General features: G+C 42.1%; 2 protein-coding genes across 14 annotated transcripts in view; one reads left to right on the top strand and one right to left on the bottom strand.

Annotated features, from left to right (window-relative positions):
* The window catches only part of Dstn (destrin (actin depolymerizing factor)), a 31,858-nt gene extending 19,137 nt beyond the window's left edge, over nucleotides 1-12,721 (top strand). Inside the window, exons 2-4 of the mRNA XM_013027109.1 lie at nucleotides 5,604-5,911; nucleotides 9,020-9,096; nucleotides 11,504-12,721. Coding sequence (XP_012882563.1) covers nucleotides 5,604-5,911; nucleotides 9,020-9,096; nucleotides 11,504-11,613 — 495 coding nt within the window. The 3' untranslated portion in view covers nucleotides 11,614-12,721. The remainder of the gene's footprint in view (nucleotides 1-5,603; nucleotides 5,912-9,019; nucleotides 9,097-11,503) is intronic.
* Nucleotides 12,722-16,234: 3,513 nt separating this feature from the next.
* The window catches only part of Rrbp1 (ribosome binding protein 1), a 43,340-nt gene continuing 42,123 nt past the window's right edge, over nucleotides 16,235-17,451 (bottom strand). For 12 of the 13 annotated variants that reach the window (XM_013027086.1, XM_013027088.1, XM_013027089.1 and 9 more), the window contains 2 exons: nucleotides 17,264-17,407; nucleotides 16,235-16,769 (listed from right to left, as the gene is read on the bottom strand). In XM_013027086.1, the coding sequence (XP_012882540.1) occupies nucleotides 16,734-16,769; nucleotides 17,264-17,407 (180 nt within the window). In that variant the 3' untranslated portion in view covers nucleotides 16,235-16,733. The remainder of the gene's footprint in view (nucleotides 16,770-17,263; nucleotides 17,408-17,451) is intronic. The other variant, XM_013027087.1, reaches the window with a different exon arrangement.

Genomic DNA, 17,451 nt, shown 5'->3' with positions numbered 1-17,451 from the left:
TGGGGCTTGAACTCTGGGCCTGGGCGCTGTCCCTCAGCTCTTCAGCTCAAGGCCAGCGCCCTACCACTTGAGCTACAGCGCCACTTCCAGTTTTCTGGTGGTTTATTGGAGATAGGAGTCTCACAGTCTCTCCTGCCCGGGCTGGCTTTGAACCATGATCCTCAGATCTCAGCCTCCTGAGTAGCTAGGATTACAGGCGTGAGCCACCAGCCCCTGGCTGACAATTTTTTTTTCTTGTTTTAATCCTCTAAGACTTCAAACCATGCTGAATAAAAGTAATGAGAGAAGATGTCTTCTACTTGTTATTGATTTTAGAGGGTGTTGACTGTCAGTTTGTCTTTTGTTTGGGGGGGGCAGAGGAGGTAAGGAGGTGGGTAGAAGGGTTGTGGGGCTTGAACTCTGCGTCTGGGAACTGTCCCTGAGCTCTTCAACTCAAGGCAAGCACTCTAGCACTTGAGCCACAGCACCACTTCCAGTTTTCTCGTGTTTAAGATCATCAAGGGCATTAACCTTAACCTGTTTTTTTTCTTTCTTTTTTGCTCCTATCAAGGTAATGCTGGCATATCATAGAATATGTTTGGAAGAATCAGAGAAGTATATTTTGGTTCTTCATGAAGGATATGTAACAAAATATTATAAAACATTTTTCAAATATTAGCAAATCTTTGATATTCTTTTTTTGTTTTTGCCAGTTATGGGGTTCTGGGTGCCACTGTCCCAGTGCTCAAGCTAGAGCTCTACTAGTTGAGCCACAGTGCCACTTCTGTTTTTTTCATATGTATTTATTGTAAAAATATTGTACAGAGAGTTTACAGTTACACGAGTACATTTCCCATCGAGCATTGTTACCTCCTTCTTTGTTTTTCCCCTACCATCCCTTCCCTCCCCAATTTCTCCCCCCTTCCCCAACATAGTGTCTTAACATAGTGTCTTAAACATCTCATTGTTACAGTGGGTCAACCTGTATCCTTTTTTTTTTTTAATTTTAATTTTTTTTTGACGGTCATGGGGCCTGAACTCTGGGCCTGGGCGCTGTTCCTCAGCTCTTCAGCTCAAGGCTAGCATTCTACCACTTGAGTCATACTGCCACTTCCGGCTTTTTGTGCTTATGTGGTGCTGAGGAATGGAACCCAGGGCCTCATGCATGCAAGGAAGCATTCCACCACTGAGCTATTTTCCCAGCCCCTGTTTCCTTATGTAAACATTTTGTTATATCCCTTCCCCTCCCCAAATTATAAAAATGTATATACAAGATGCAGGATACTGGTTTTTGAGTGGTTAATTGGAGATAAGACTCTCATGGGGACTTTTCTGCCCGGGCTAGCTTGGAACCACAGTACTCAGATCTCAGCCTCCTGAGTAGCTAGGATTACAGGCATGAGTCACCAGTGCCCAGCACTCAGTATTTTTATCTTGTGTAAAAGTACTCATAGATACATCTTACCAAATAATGCCTTTTTAATTTTTCAATTGCAGTGTCAAGTGGCCATTTAACAAAGCTATGGATTATAGAATTATTTAAATATATTGATTAATATGTCTCTTAATATGTATAGGTCTCTGTTACAGCATTTATCCAGGAATCATGTGATATTCATATATTTGACATTAAAAATAATATGTATCCATGATTTGTAACATAATCTAGGTATTACATTTTTATTAAGTAAACAATTGGTAGCTTTAGTTCTGGGAAGATGGAGGTTTGGATGTTTGTTGAGCAGCAGATTGATAAACTTTGGAAGAGGATTGGGGATACAGCTCAAAGGTGGAGTACTTGCCTAGCATGTATAGGACCCTCGGTTTATCTCTTAACACTGAAAAAAAAAAGTTCTTGCTCTTAAAGATAGCTCTCACAGTATTGTGTTAGAAATATATTTTGTGTTAGTAAATAAGAATATTTAAATTAGAGAGGGTAACTTGTAGGAGGTGATGTCTAGCTGAAAGGTGACCATTTGAAGAGGAGGGAAGTAAGATGTCACAGGAATATGACATATTCAGGGAATCTCAGAATTTTGTGTGATTGGAAAAGGAGTGCATGCCAAAGAAAAAGAAATGTAAAAGGAGGCTAGAGAAGTAAGCATAAAGAGCTTTATCCTGTGACAAGGGAATTAGATTTAATTCTGAAGAAGACTAAAACCCTTGAATGAAAACAGCAGTGGCAATGTGCTTTCCCCTCCACTACCATTTTTGTATGTCTCTCTCTCTCCTCTCTCTTAGAAAGTGAGGAATTTTCTTTGTAAGGTTTATAAAAGTCCTTATTCTATATGTAAACATGTACAAGGTCAAATACACATGTACATGAACAACTAAAGTATGATATATGCAGGAAAGAATTCCAGTGGTGTAATTCTTTTTTCTTTTCTTTTTTCCCCCCCAGTCCTGGAGCTTGAGCTTAGGCCTAGGCACTGTCCCTGAGTTTCTTTTTTGCTCAAGGCTAGCACTCTACCAGTGTGAGCCACAGCACCACTTCCAGCTTTTTCTTTCTGTTCATGTGGTACTGAGGAATCAAACCCAGAGCTTCATGCCTGCTAGGCAAGCACTCTACCACCGAGCCACCTTCTAGCCCCCAGTGGTGTAATTCTTTCGAGCAACTAACTTACAGTTAGCAAAAAGAATATTAGGAAGCTGGTACTTGAAGTATATGGAGGGGTGAGGTATGAAGAGAGGAAGGTTGGCAGAATACAGTCATAATATTCAATGTACATGTGTGAAAATGTAGAACTAGGAAAATTGAGGGGAGGGTGGGATTGGGAGAGATGGAGGAAAGTGATGAAAAGAGATGACAATGATCAAGATTCATTATACTTAGATGAACATGTTGAATTGTAATCCATTTGTACAACTAAAGATAAAATCACAGTAGTTTTTGTTTTTTTTGGTCCGGTCATGGGGCTTGAACTCTGGGCCTGGGCGCTGTCCCTCAGCTCTTCAGCTCAAGGCCAGCGCTCTACCACTTGAGCCACAGCACCACTTCCGGCTTTTTTTTTTTGCTTATGTGGTGCTGAGGAATCGAACCCAGAGCCTCATGCATGCAAGGCAAGCACTCTACCACTGAGCCACCTTCCCAGCCCTTCCCAATCACAGTAGTTTAAAAAAACTGCCTTCTTGTCTCTACCCTCCCTTTCTCACTTCTTGCCTGTCACACGGGATAAGCAAATCTTATAAGGATTGTCTTTTATATATTCTGAGTAAGAATTGCAAATGGACTTTATTATATACAGTTTACTTTGTTGAAATAGTTTCTTTTCCCCACTTATTAAAACAATAAGTTTCTTTCTGAGTTTTTACCCCCTCCTTTTGGAAGGGGGAGCAGTGATTCATAGAGTTTTACTTAAGGTTTAACTGAGTTTTAGTGGGAGTTGAATGTTCATCTATAACAGTAGGGTTGCTATTTGGTCTGCATAAGCCATCCTCTCAAGAATGTTATTTGTACTTTGTAGAGAGTGAGAACTTTTATAACTGGAAATTGGTAAATTTAAGGCTATTCATCCTTTAAAAGATTTTTTCAGAGTAAATGTATTAAGGCAGAGAGCTAGCTTGGAATATTCTCTAGATCCCTGGTAGTGACAACAAATTGGAATGCAGGGCTCCCTCTGTGTGAAGCAGCTGGAGAGGAGCAGAAGGCTCCCCTCCAGCTGGTTGTGCTCCTGCAGGCCAACAGCTTGCCTAGCAGAGAGGGAACTTGGATTCAGCTCTGCCACACACCTTAAGCAAGACATGATCTGTAAAACTACATTGCAGTACGTTTGCACATTTTTAATTTATCAGAGCGATTGAATATTTGCTGTGTGCTTGCTTGAGACTTGTATATGGGGAAGGGACAGATTTAGGATTAAACCTAGTGACTCACCCGGAGGCTGCACATTTCTTCATGGTGGATTTTTATGTATGCCTACAAGCAACAGAAGTACCTAAGATAATGGTTAAGAGGTAGTGTCATTGACTCTTAAAATGTTAAGAGGGCTGTCATCTTTCTTCTGTGCAAATATTAGCTGTTTAGGCCCCTAATATAGTCAAGGGAATAACAAAGAAATATGTATAGTTTATATTTCTTCTCAACCCAACAAAGTTGTTTTGAGTATCAGTTTAATTTGTGTAGATTTCTTTAACCCAAATAATTTTAATGAAAATTAGAGCTGAAGAAGCTCTAACAAGATGATAAGTAAATCTTGGTTTTCTTTTTTTTTTTTTGCCAGTCCTGGGCTTGAACTCAGGGCCTGACACTGTCCCTGAGCTTCTTTTTACTAGTACTCTACCAGTTGAGCTACAGCACCACTTCCTGGCTTTTTCTGTTCATGTGCTACTAGGGAATTGAACTCAGGGATTCATGCATGCTAGGCAAACTAAGCCACATTCCCAGCCTAAATCTTTGTTTTCTGAATGGTACCCTTGCTCTTTGCACTTAGGTGCCTGATGTGTGTGGTATAAATCTTCTCAAATTAACAGTATAATTTCCATTTTACTATTGTTAAAGCTAAGGTTACAGAAGTTAGTTGGAACATGACAAGTTGCCAGCTTTGGATATGTCTGATTTACCTTGTAGTATGTTCTCTCTGTTACTAAAAATGTGGTTTAGAGTCAAATGTTTCAAGTTTAGTTTCTGAGGAGGAGAAGATAGCCAAGTTAAATCACCTGGATCTTATTGTGAATGAAGACTCCCATCTTTCCAATCAGGGTCTCCACAATTACAGAGCTCTCTTCATATATCTGAGTACTCTTCATTGAACTATTAAAATAAATAGGAATATACTACTGAAGTAATGAAAGCAAAAGGTTTAATAGGAGAATGTTTTGTGGTTTTGTTTTTGTTTTTGGATAATCATGGGGCTTGAACTCTGGGCCTGGGCTCTTCCCCTCAGCTCTTCAGCTTAAAGCTAGCACTCTACCCCTTGAGCCACAGAGCCACTTCCAGTTTTCTGGTAGTTTATTGGAGATAAAGAGTCTCCCGGACTTTTCCTGCCTAGGCTGGCTTTGAACCTCGATCATCAGATCTCAGCCTCCTGAGTAGCTAGGATTATAGGCGTGAGCCACTGGCACCTAGCTTGGAGAATGATTTTTTTAAAAATTAGCTTATATTAGTTGTGTGGGTGGATTTCATTGTTACATTTCCACTCACATTTCCACTGTCACTATCACCCCCTCTATCACTCTCCTTGTCCCCTTATACCTCCCCCCACAAATTCCAGTAGCTTTCATTTTAAAATTTTCATATCATCAGCCCATAAATGAAAATTTAATAGTGACTAATAGATTACTGAATATTAATCACCAAGTTTTTAATATATCAAGAGCCCTTCAATTCTTTTTTGTTTAGAAAAAGAGATGCTATGAAGATGGATTTTTTTCCAACTGTCTATTGTGTATTACAAAAGGAATATACTTATATATTCTTAGAGCCCCAGTGAGGGCTGTTTCCCCTAAATCTCATATGGTATGGTGAGGAGTGACTTATACAGTATATGTAAGCTTTAAAAATAGTTTAGTTTTCTTATCTGGTGGTATGGAAACTTTTTAATATTTGCCAATGTGTAGCCACAAATGCAGCAGTCTTATATTTGACACGCTAAAATCTGTTTCGTACATTTCTTTTCTCATCATAGGCCTCTGGAGTGCAAGTTGCTGATGAAGTGTGTCGCATTTTCTATGACATGAAAGTTAGAAAATGCTCCACACCAGAAGAAATTAAGAAAAGGAAGAAGGCTGTCATTTTTTGTCTCAGTGCAGACAAAAAGTGCATCATTGTTGAAGAAGGCAAAGAAATTTTGGTTGGAGATGTTGGTGTTACCATAACCGATCCTTTCAAGCATTTTGTGGGAATGCTTCCTGAAAAAGATTGTCGTTATGCTTTGTATGATGCAAGCTTTGAAACCAAGGAATCTAGAAAAGAAGAATTGATGTTCTTTTTGTGGTAAGTGTTTAGAAGTATTGGGTCTCTGTAAATTTGAGCATTAATTTCCTAATGTCAGCACTCGGAGAACAGTCTAAGATGAAAGTAGTGCTTCAGGCTGTTTGCAGTCATCATTTAATTTTTATTTATTTATTTATATTGTGAAAATACTGTACAGAGGGGTTACAATTACATGGGCAAGATAATGAGTACATTTCTTATCAAGCATTGTAGCCTCCTCCTTTGTTTCCCCTTCCCGTCCCTTCCCAGCCTCCCCCCGCCCCCTTTAATTTTTATTTATAATATTTCATAAGGTTTTAGCTGAATTTATGTTATGGGACCAACACTAAATTCTAGTCACTTTATGTACTTGAAAGAGCATGACTTAGTATTTGCTTTGATGGGAAACGGGCAAGAGGCAGGTTTTTGTATATCCTCAGAACTCACTAAACATGCTTACTCCTAAGCCAAACCCTACATCTCTATTATGTTATGCCAAGAGCCAGCTTTCCTCCCTTCTAGACATATATCCATTATATGTGCCTCCACTCTGCTACTTTTGAATAAATTGGTGCCATTCCTTTCTCATTGTAACTTCCTATATATAAGTATCTCTGTTTCATAGGACAGTCACTAGCCCCATGTGGCTATTTAGATTTAAATTAAGAAAAAATTCATTTCTCAGTTGAATGAATTACCTCATTTCAAATGTGCCAAGAATAAGGGGTAAGGTGCTGTGGACAAGATATATGGAACATTTGCAGTGTTGCAGAAAGCTCTGAACGTTGTAACTCTCTAGGTAGTTCTATAAAGTAATGTGTATGTATGGTCTTAGACATGTTGTTTAAAGTTGTTCTGGTCTTTTGAAGTTAGTATTTGAGATTGAACCTTAAAACTTACGCATCCCCCATTTAATTATGCCACATTCCTTTTTTTGGGGGGGGGTCGGTCATGGGGCTTGAACTCTGATGCCACATTCCTTGATATGACCATACCCCTAAAGTTAGAATATTCTGTAGCTTCCAAGGGAAAGGGGAAATGGTAAATACCCCCTTTTGTGTTGGGGTATGTGAGGTAGGTCTAGGGAAAGGTTCTTAGAATGCAAGCCTCCATGGGAAGGACAAAGAATTGAGATTTAAAGGAAACCTTAGATCACACCTCAGTTGTATTTTAACAAGCTTTTTCTGTACTTGTTTAACGAAGGTATTGTAAGGAATGCAAGTAGGGGGTCAAGTTAATACGGATTGGGGCAGCTCCATTGAAATTGGTATGTAAAGGTAATAGTTGGTAAGACAAAATTAGAAGAATTTGGGTTTTGAATGAAGGTGCATTTATTAAACTTTATTTCTACTGTGTATTAGGTATTATTAGGGTTTGGGGAAATGAAAAGTGCTTGTAATGAACAGTGAAGTAGCTGCTCGTGTGGGATTATAGCTGAGGCAGGTATGCCAGCTATAAATCCAACGTTTAAGCTGGTAGTTCCTTTATTTGCACTTTGAGTTTCTGTATTTTTTCCACTATGAAAATTAAATTTTCTTATTAACATACATTTTGAAAGTAAAAATAGAAGAAAAGGAAATTTAGTACAAATGCAGCGACTTAGTTTGCACTATTACTTTATGAAGATGTAAAACTTTATTGTAGATGTTTCCATAACAAGTTCTTTCCAGGGTTCAAAGAGTAGTTCCTCAGTATTTTAGCAATATAGTTGAGTAAAATCAGAACAGCCAATGTTTTTTCATGTCCCTGATGGTAAAAGGAGAACGTATCCACTTAAACTTTTAGATCAAACATCTACTAGTCCTGAGGTAGTTCCACTTAAACTTTTAGATCAAACATCTACTAGTCCTGAGGTAGTTATGGTTTTACCCACTAAATCTTAGGATTGAGAGGAAACAGCATCCAAATAGACTAGGTGGTTCAGTGTCCTGGAAATGGAGACTTCATTATACTTGATTCTGGCAGTGTGATATGCAGCCAGTCCTGGGGCCTGCTGGTAAAAAAGGGAAAGAAAACATTACTGCCTAAGCATCTGAGCAGGGTGAGCTTTCCTGTTCACGGTTAATTGTTGGTTTCCATGTTGCTGGTTGAGAGTGCTGTGTGAAACAGGCACTGTACTTGGCCTGTGCTTCCATTCCTGAGAGAAGGCACTCAAGTATTGTATATTCAAGATAATAGGGATACTGACAAGCAGGGTATAATTATTACCAAGTTGTTATTTAGCCAAAACAGAAAAAAAAATCTTGAAAGTTGTATTTAGGATCATGAAGTCACAAATACGGCTTTAATCATAGGTTTTGACTCCTGACTTGACATTGAACATCTGTTATATTAAACTGAGATGGGAACAAGTGTCCATACCTACTGTTGGAACAGATGTAAATGAGAAGACTGGAAAGGGTTGAGAGGGGGACTTGTACTTACTTGTAATTCATTCTTTTTTAGGAAATAATTCAGAAGCAAAAATGCCAGAATAACAACATTTAAAATTTGGGGTGGCAGACATTAGACTTTGTTGGTGTTTTTAAATCTTTTTGTGTGTGTTTGAAACTTTTGTAAATTAGAAACTTTATAAAGTTAGAAAAACCTTATTAAAAATGTAATTCTTAGCCTGAATTTTAACCACAAGAAAAAAATGATTTAAAAAGAAATTAGAGGGCTGGGAAGTTGGCTCAATGGTAGAGTGCTTGCCTTGCATGCATGAGGCCCTGAGTTTGATTCCTTAGCACCACATACGCAGAAAAAAGCCAGAAGTGGCACTGTGGCCAAGTGGTAGGGCACTAGCCTTGAGCTGAAGAGCTGAGGGACAGCGCCCAGGCCCAGAGTTCAGGCCCCATGACCGACAAAAAGAAAAAAAAGGAATTAGATTATCCAAGGAGGGTACCCAGTGCCAGATCTGTTATGACGCTGTTAGTGGTTCTACTTTTTACATTGTTCTTGCCTTTGTATTCACTGGGGTCAGCCTGAGTGATTCTGTATATACTACCATCCATAGCATTTACCCTCTGAGAAAGTGGGGACGTAATTCTGAGTTTCCTCTTGTTGTTACCTGTCACTGATAGAAATTGATAAGATGGCAAGTCGTACTTCCTTTTAAACCAGTTTTATTTTTGGGATCCTTCCATCTAGGGCACCAGAACTAGCACCTCTGAAAAGTAAAATGATTTATGCAAGCTCCAAGGATGCCATCAAAAAGAAGTTTCAAGGTATGTGCTAATGTGCTACACATCCAGGTGTTTAGGTAGGGGTAAGCCCCTAGAACTGCACTGAAATTTTTCTTGATTTCTTGTTCTGAGGAAATAGCCCCTGAGCATCTCCTGATGTTACAAAGCCATTGTTAACAGTACTTACTCGTTCAGTATTGACTGTATGACACTTACTTAAGGGTGGGCTTGTTTTGTGTATTCATTCATATATTTAGTGCAGGTCCTGAACACAGGACCTGGGTGCTGTCCCTGAGCTTTTTTGCTCAAGGCCAGCACTCTTACCACTTGAGTCACAGCTCCACTTCCAGCTTTTTGGTAGATAAGAGTCACCTGGACTTTCCTGTCTGGGCTGGCTTTGAACCATTATCCTCAGATCTCAGCCTCCTGAGTAGATAGAATTATAGGTGTGAGCCACCGGCACCTGGCTAGCTTTTTATTTTTTAATGACAAGGTCTTGATATGTAGCTCAGGGTGGCTTTGAATTTTCTGTGTTCCTCAGGTTGGCCTTTAATTCTTACTCTTGCTTTGTAACCCAGCACAGACATATGGGTTACACACATATGCTACCATCCTCAGCTAAGACTGGTTTTAAACTAGTCTCTCATGGAGGATGTGGAGACCAGTTGTTTTACATTAGTCATACTGTATAATCAATTTTTACTATTGCCTTTGAATGTAGTTAATACGACTGAGTTGTAAAAAGTAAATGTTTATAAGAGGGCAGAATGCTCTTATCTCTAGCCTTACTGTGGAGAATGGTATGACTTTAGGTAATTGATTTGTCTGTATCCAAAGGAAAGTGCATTGACCTTAAGCTGGCCAGTTATTTGCCTGCCAGTCGGTGACTGGGGTCTAGACAACAGGGTCTGGCCTGAGTCCAGCCAGGAGAAAATGGTATGATGAGAAGAGCATGGGGGTGTGTTCCCAGAGGCCCGTGCTGAAAGCTAAGCTTGTGCTAACTGCTGTATGCCATTGTCAGAGCTGAATAACCTCCATGGGGCCTTGATTCTTGGTGTTTCCCTGCTGCCTCCCTGCCACAGCTATTTCCAAACAGCTACCTGAGCCAAAGGCTTGTCCAGAGTTGGTTTTTTCTGTGAGTGGTTCTTGTATTCTCGTAGAACAAGTTTTTTTTCTCCTTAGTTTTACTTAGCTAAGAAAATAGAATCCTGCCTTCTTTTCCTTTGTCCCAGTACCCTGCAGCACAGTTCAGTGCGTCACTGGGTTCTTCATGCTTATGTTGGGCCACTCCCAGCAGCCAGTTCACCTGGTGATTAACTGACATTCTCACACTCCTTAATCATCAACAAAGAATCCAATGGGTTCCTCATCACTATTAGTATGCATTGCCTTTTTAGTATAGAGGATTGCTGTATATAGACTTGATTTGATTATGTTAAATGACAGTCACTTTGTCACCTTTTCCTAATGAAGACACCAGCTTTCTCAAATCAGTCTTAAGTTGCCTCAAAGTTGGCATGCTGTTCTTTCAGCAGAACTTGAGAAATAGTCCTAAACTATTAGAATAATGCAACTATTTAGAACATAGATGCTCTTAGCAATCCTGCAACGAAGCTTATTGTGTGGGATGCCGATAAACAGTGGGAATGTGTTAGTTTTCATCATGGTAGGTTTCTCAAGTGTGTTACATTCTTGGAGAGGTGGTGGCTGTCTCAGGAAAGTGCTGCCATAGGCATTCCTACATTTGCCTTATTGAGGTACAGCACTTTTTTTTTTTTTTTTTTGTCGGTTGTGAGGCTTGAACTCTGGGCCTGGGCACTGTCCCTCAGCTCTTCAGCTCAAGGCGAGCGCTCTACCACTTGAGCTACAGCGCCACTTCCAGTTTTCTGGTGGTTTATTGGAGATAGGAGTCTCACGGTCTCTCCTGCCCAGGCTGGCTTTGAACCGCGATCCTCAGATCTCAGCCTCCTGAGTAGCTAGGATTACAGGCGTGAGCCACCAGCGCCCGGCACAGAACATCTTTAGAAGAGTAAGCTCATAAATTATTGTAGCAGTGCATGAAATTTCACAGGCTAAACTGAATGGTTGACTTTTGATCTAATGACCAGCATTCTAGAAGCCTCCATCATGACCGCTTGCATTCCTGCCCTTTCCCCCTTACATACAAGGGAAGCCAGGGTGCCTATGTTAGTGTGAGCTGATTTTGTGTACTATATAAAAATCATACAGAATGTAAACCTGTTGGATTTTTTTCTGGCTTCTTGAAATCAATGAGTCATCTATTTTGATGCATGCGGTTACAGATTATTTCTTCTCATTACTATGTGGGATTTCATGGTATGTAAACACCAGTTAATCCATATTGGAGGTGACCTTTAAAAGCACTGGTATCTTAAATAACTGAGTTGCTTGCCATAATTCTAAATAGGACTATTGTTTTTCTCTCTAGGTATAAAGCATGAATGTCAAGCAAATGGGCCGGAAGACCTCAACCGGGCTTGTATTGCTGAAAAGCTAGGCGGGTCCTTAATTGTAGCTTTTGAAGGGTGCCCTGTGTAGATCATCATTCAGTGCCACAAATTGAAAGCTTCCATGTTTAATATTATCCTCTTGCTATATAAGTAAAGCAAATTTTATTTAGGCCAGGGTCTTACTGAGGGGGAGCTGTCTTGTCATCTTCTAGAGTAACATAAATATAAACATGTCCAAATATAGCCCTAAATAAATCTAGAGTCTAAAGTTTTATCAGTGTGAACTTAAATTTTTAACTGGCCAAATGCCTGTTTTGATGAGTTAACCTATAAGGATGCTTATTATGCTCAGGATTTTTAATAATGCAGTTCACAAAACAGCACAAGGCCATGTGAAGAACATTTTTACATCCTTGTTAACCACCGCAGTTACTTTTACTTGGAGAATTGGTTATAATTTTGGCTCAAATTATTCTTAATTCTCTATTCTTTATTGACCTGAACAGCATATTTGGATATAAGTTTCTTCATAATGTGTAACAACACTAATATACTAACAGCAGTAAGACTTAAGTCAAGCAGTCTTTTAGTTCTACCAAATGTGTAAGGAAGTCCACCTCAGAATTGTGTCTACTTATAATTCACACTAATGTTACAAAGCACAACTCCAAGCCAAGGTGGGAGTGCAAGAGGCAGCATGGCACCTGCAGTTAGCAGCCTCACTAGCTGGGAGACCATTTGTGAGTGACCTTGCAGCTTAGAAATCATGGTATGTCCTCAGAAGAATGTGCAATGCCTTGTAACAACTAATTATGATGCAAATAGGGCTCCACTGTAATCTGCTTTGTCAATGAAAATGATAAACAGTATATTGGTAAGCCAGGACACTTGCAAAATCTTTCATTGTGTCTCCTTCAGAACTGTGCCGAACCTGGTGCAGTAAGAGTGGAAGAATGCTGTTGGTTTCCTCTGGGGCTTGGGAGACCATAATTTCCTAGAGCAATCTGTCAACTGTGCAGGTGGGGAACAGGTCTGGAGGATGACACTCACAAGGGACCACTGCCCCAATGACACTTGGAAGTGATTGTCTTTAACATCACAGGCATGACACACCGAACAATGTAGAGATGCACAAACAGTTGAACTTAGAAGTAGCAATATAGGCTTTATGTAATAAAGGAAGCATTTTTAACTTATTCTTGTGTAATTATTCATGTGTGAATTGGGAATGAAGGATTTGACTTTCTATATGGTATTTCTGACAGTTAAGGTAACAGCTCCTGCTCCTCTGCATGAATGAAAATGCTAGGCCCCCTTATTCCAAATGTGTATCCAGATGTGAGCCTTAGGGAAGCAAAACATGGAGCATTGTGCTTTCCTGTCTTTTGGAGTTGCCCAGAATGGTGCTTCACACCCTGGATTTTTTTTCTTTTTATTATTATCTTTAAGTAGTTTTACAAAGAAGTTGCCATTTAACAAAGCACTTTATGAATACACTATGTTGCTTAATGTCACCCCTTTGAACAGTCTCACCTGTCCTTCCCCTATACCTCCTGCCCTCACTCTTCTTAATTTTGTAGGGTATGCATTTGATTCTTGATTACATTTTCCTAGTCTTCATTTCTCCCACTCCACCCCTTTCAAGAACCCACTTCATGGTGTTTTATTTTGCTGAACTTTGCCTAATTACACTATTTGAGATTTCCCTTGAATCTACGGTTTCAGTTCATGTATTTGTGTGGATTATTTTTCTCTGCAAAGCACTGCTTTCAGTGACTACAGGTAATAGTACACCAAGGAAGTGTCACCACCCAAGGCTGCCTTGTCAAGAACAAGCCCTATCAGTGGAGCCCTGCAGCTGTGCTGCAGCTTACGGATGTGGCCCACATCCATCACCACCACTGCTTCAGAAGTCCAGGCTTTTTTTTTTTTTTTCATTTGCCAAGATATAAAATGTTTTATAAATTTCCCCATCATGTGTCCTCCTCTGTAGCTCTTCAGCTTTGCTTCAGAAGGCTTCCTTCCTAGGCACTGATACTCTTCTCAGAGGCACAATAAAGCTTGGTTATATACTTAGGGTATTGTCTGCCTTGCCCTGAGATGAATCAAAATGAAACATCATAGGTTTGGATTGGTTCCATCAATGGTGGAAGTTAAGGCTTCCTGAATAAAACAGCAGTCTAGCAATCTAGACAGTGTCTCCAAAGGATATTAAATTAATCAGCCAAGGATTATTGTGTATTTTCCTGAACATCTGTGGGCTTGTGAGGGAGGGGAAGGGTACGGGGGAGAGGGGAAGGGAGATGAGAAGGGTGGGGTGCTGTGGGAAAGGTTTCAAGCAGTAAACACACAGCTTTACATTCTTATTCTAGAAATGGGGAAGGCATTAATGGTTACTTATGTATCTGGAACCTGTTTGATTTCGGGCTTTGGGGGAAGTCTTAGGTAGCTGAGGTCAGAGCCAGGAGTTGTACTGTCAGCACTCCTATTCAGGTGGGTCTGGTGTGATGAGTTCTCACAGGTTAGGAGCAAACTGCAAGTATACTGTGCTTCTAGGAAACACATTTACATCTAAAAAGGTTCAACACATAAATGTATGAATGGTAATTTGCTTATGGTTTTGAGAAACAATCAGAACTTGACTGTGAGGTGTACTTGACAATGCAAATCTCTGAGAATACAATGGACACAGTGACTTGGGTAACAGTTACAGGCTAGCTAGTGGTATCCTGGCTACAGAATGACTGCCTTGGTGTGGACACTTCATTGTTGACAGGTTTGTTGTTCTGTGAATCATTGGATACAAGTTCATTTCTGAAACTTGCAGATTCTAGAACTGGGTTCCAGCCAGGCTGCAGGTAGAAGGGACATTAGTTGCAGTATGCGTGTATAAGGAAGTAAGAGTATGAATATGGAAGGTGGTGCATGAGGGCAAGCTTACTCAAGCTGAGCAGCTCTTTGTCTAGGGCTCTTCCCCTGGGGGAGCTGGACTGGTGGAGCGGCCTAACTGAAGCAAAGGCCTGGCTCCCTTAGCTGGCCTGGGAAATGCTGCTGGGCTTCAAGAGCTTAAAGTGCAGAAGGCAGTTCCCTCTAAGTGGTACTTTACTTAGGGCAGCCCTCCAGGGCCCCATGGTGGGCATTGTACTTGTCTTCATCTTGTCTCCTCCCCCACAGGTGGACACAGCTCCCACTGGTGGTCTGAGGAGCAAGTAGGGCTGATACCATGTGTGAACAGAAAAAGCCAGCAGCTTGGTAACCCCAGCATCCCGTGCCTTTTTTCTCCTTTCCTCAAAATGAACACCCTCTATTCTATGCATCTACCCAGATGGGAGCTTTTAGTGTGCAGTCTGGTGGGTGGGGACAGGCTTATTGTAAACATAGGCTCCTGGCTCATAGTGATGACTTAGCTTTTTTGGTCATGGCTGGAGCTCTACCACTTGAGCCACACCTCCAATCATGGTAGCAGTTCATGAATCCTGGGTCAGGGGACAGGTCTGGCCCCCACTCACCAGGCTCAAACCACCCATATGGATGGCCACCTGTATGGAAATTCTGCTTCTCCCATGGCCCTTTTCATCCTGTCCTCCTGTGTTTGCAAGGCAAACAGATTATACTGAGGTGCCACATTTTCTTAGGGCTCATCAATTTAGATCTAGATCTCCAGAAAGCAAGCCCTTTCTCCAAGATTGACTCACCCAGGCTACGCGCACATGGTACAGTGATGTGCCATAACACTAGTGATGAGATGGCACCTGGCCCGGTAGCTTATGAGGCGAGGTGCCTTCCTTTCCACAGGGGCCAGTTCACTTCACATGGAGAACCAGGTGCTCCCAAAAGCCAAGTAGAGCTGGGCACAGGCTTTTATCAGGTGATCCTAACCACCACATCTTACTCTAGTCAGAAACCAGCATCGGCCTCAAGACCTGGGCACCCTCTCCACAGCCTCCCAGAGTTACAAGAGGTATGATTGTTACCTTCACACTACTCAAAATCCCCGGGTGGCTCCTCCTACCTTTCCCAGTACAGCCTCATGGCCCTTTTAGTCTTTTTCAGCCTCTCCTTTCCCTCACTTGCACCAGTCCCCAGGAGGTACTTTCCTTGTGAACCCCAGCTTAAACGTGACTTTTTCCAGGACATTAACTCAGGGTAATATAGGGCCTCGGGTTTGGCTCTGTGGTCTCACTGGACAGCATCCCTGCTCTGGCAGATGCTGTGTGTATAGATAGGGGGCTGCTAAAAAATGAAGGCCAAGAGCACACAAGCACAATGACCTTTCCCGAGTCAGCCACCTTAGAATGAGTCATGGTCCCAACTAAGAAGGCCCCAGAGCAGTTGTACACTCCACTCTATCGCTCTCACCTCATACTGCTGTCTTGTAGGAACTGCCATCCAAGAGCTCAGCTGTGCCCCCGCCTAATCCAGCTAATCAGGAGGCTTGGCAGGGATAAATAGTACTGGTACTTAGTGGAGACAGCCCCTTGACAAGACTGGTTGATAGATTCACCATCCCTTCCCAGCATGCCCCTTGGCCAGTGTCATTGGGGTGGGGGAGGGGATTACTCCCATTCTACACAGTGGCTGGTCCTGACTTCAGAGACGCCAAGACCCACGCTTGGACTCTGCCACTGAGGCCAGGCCCTTGTGTTCTGTTCTCCTCCTGGACCCAATAGGCAGACTGGGGAGTGCCAGCAGAATACACAAGACAAGAGTGCCGGGCAACAAGTTGGTTTTAATGGCATTAACATCCAGGTCACATCAGTTCTTGGCAACTCCAGGGGTGAGGGACTGTTGCCTTGCTGATAAGGGCTCTAGCCCTCCAGTCTGCTCTGCAGCCCTGAGAACTCACCACCCAGTCTGGCCACTTCCTGGCCCCCCACCCCACTGTGAAATACATGGCAATTGCACTGATTGACATAGCTCCCCCCTTACTGTCCCGGCCTCCCAGAACACCCTGGCCTGGCAGAGTCGATGAGGCTTTGGCGTCCGCTCGAGGTGGTCCAGGGCTGCTCCCAGGAATAGTGTTTATCAAGTGTGACAAGTTTTTTACAGACTGGAGGGTCTGGAATATTTTTTTTCTGTTCTAAGAGACTCTCGTCTCTAATGGCTTCTCAGGGCTACTGGAACTTGGGCCTGGATGACGCTGTATTGGTTGTTCTATTTGTAAGGAATGTGTAAGGCATTTTGGTAAGTTGAAGTTTCCACAGAGACTCAGACAGAGGTGCCTTCCTTTGAGCTGCCATCCTCCTGCAAACAAAAGCAGACACTTGAGGGGAAGGACTGGCAAGGAGCCCAGCACAGCCACTCATCCTATACCAGGTCCAGGCTCTTGAGAGAAAGCAAACCCAGGCTGGCTGTATCAATCCACAGCTGTGTCTGGGCTTGGGGACAGAGGATGGAATGGGAGAGACCCAAGAATACAGGAGTGTGAGTGGGCATGTCTGGTCCTGCAGGAAGGGGGCTGGCTTGAGGAGGGGTCCTTGCAGAATGAGGACTAAGCTGGCCATGAAGACCTCTTGCTGAGGAACCGTGTTTCCCTGCGTGCAGGAGCCTGTGTACTAACGCCATGTTACCATATTAGTCTCCATCTCCATCACCACTCGTTTCCCTCTCTTGGCCAACTTCCCAAAGCCCCTAAGCACCACTTCCAGTCCCTACTAGCAGCTGACTTCTGCCCACCCTGCAGAGCACAGGCCCACCTCCATGAGCCAAACCCCAGGCAGTACAACATGCAGACTCACTGTCTTATCCAACTGTTCCTGCAGCTTCTTCACTGTGTCCTTCTCTTTTGACAATTGCTCCTGGGTTGTCTTCAGAAGCTCCTGCAGTTTGGTGGCGGCCCGTCCTAGGTCACTGGTTAACTTCTTCTCTTTTTCTAGTCTCTCCTGAGAGTTAAGGGTTGAAAGGGATCAGCAGGTAGCCCCCTCCC

This window comes from Dipodomys ordii, unplaced genomic scaffold (assembly GCF_000151885.1).
Source record: "Dipodomys ordii isolate 6190 unplaced genomic scaffold, Dord_2.0 Scaffold99, whole genome shotgun sequence".
Lineage (NCBI taxonomy): Eukaryota > Metazoa > Chordata > Mammalia > Rodentia > Heteromyidae > Dipodomys > Dipodomys ordii.
The sequence above is the reverse complement of the archived record's forward strand: the minus strand, read 5'-3'. Positions and strand labels throughout refer to the sequence as shown.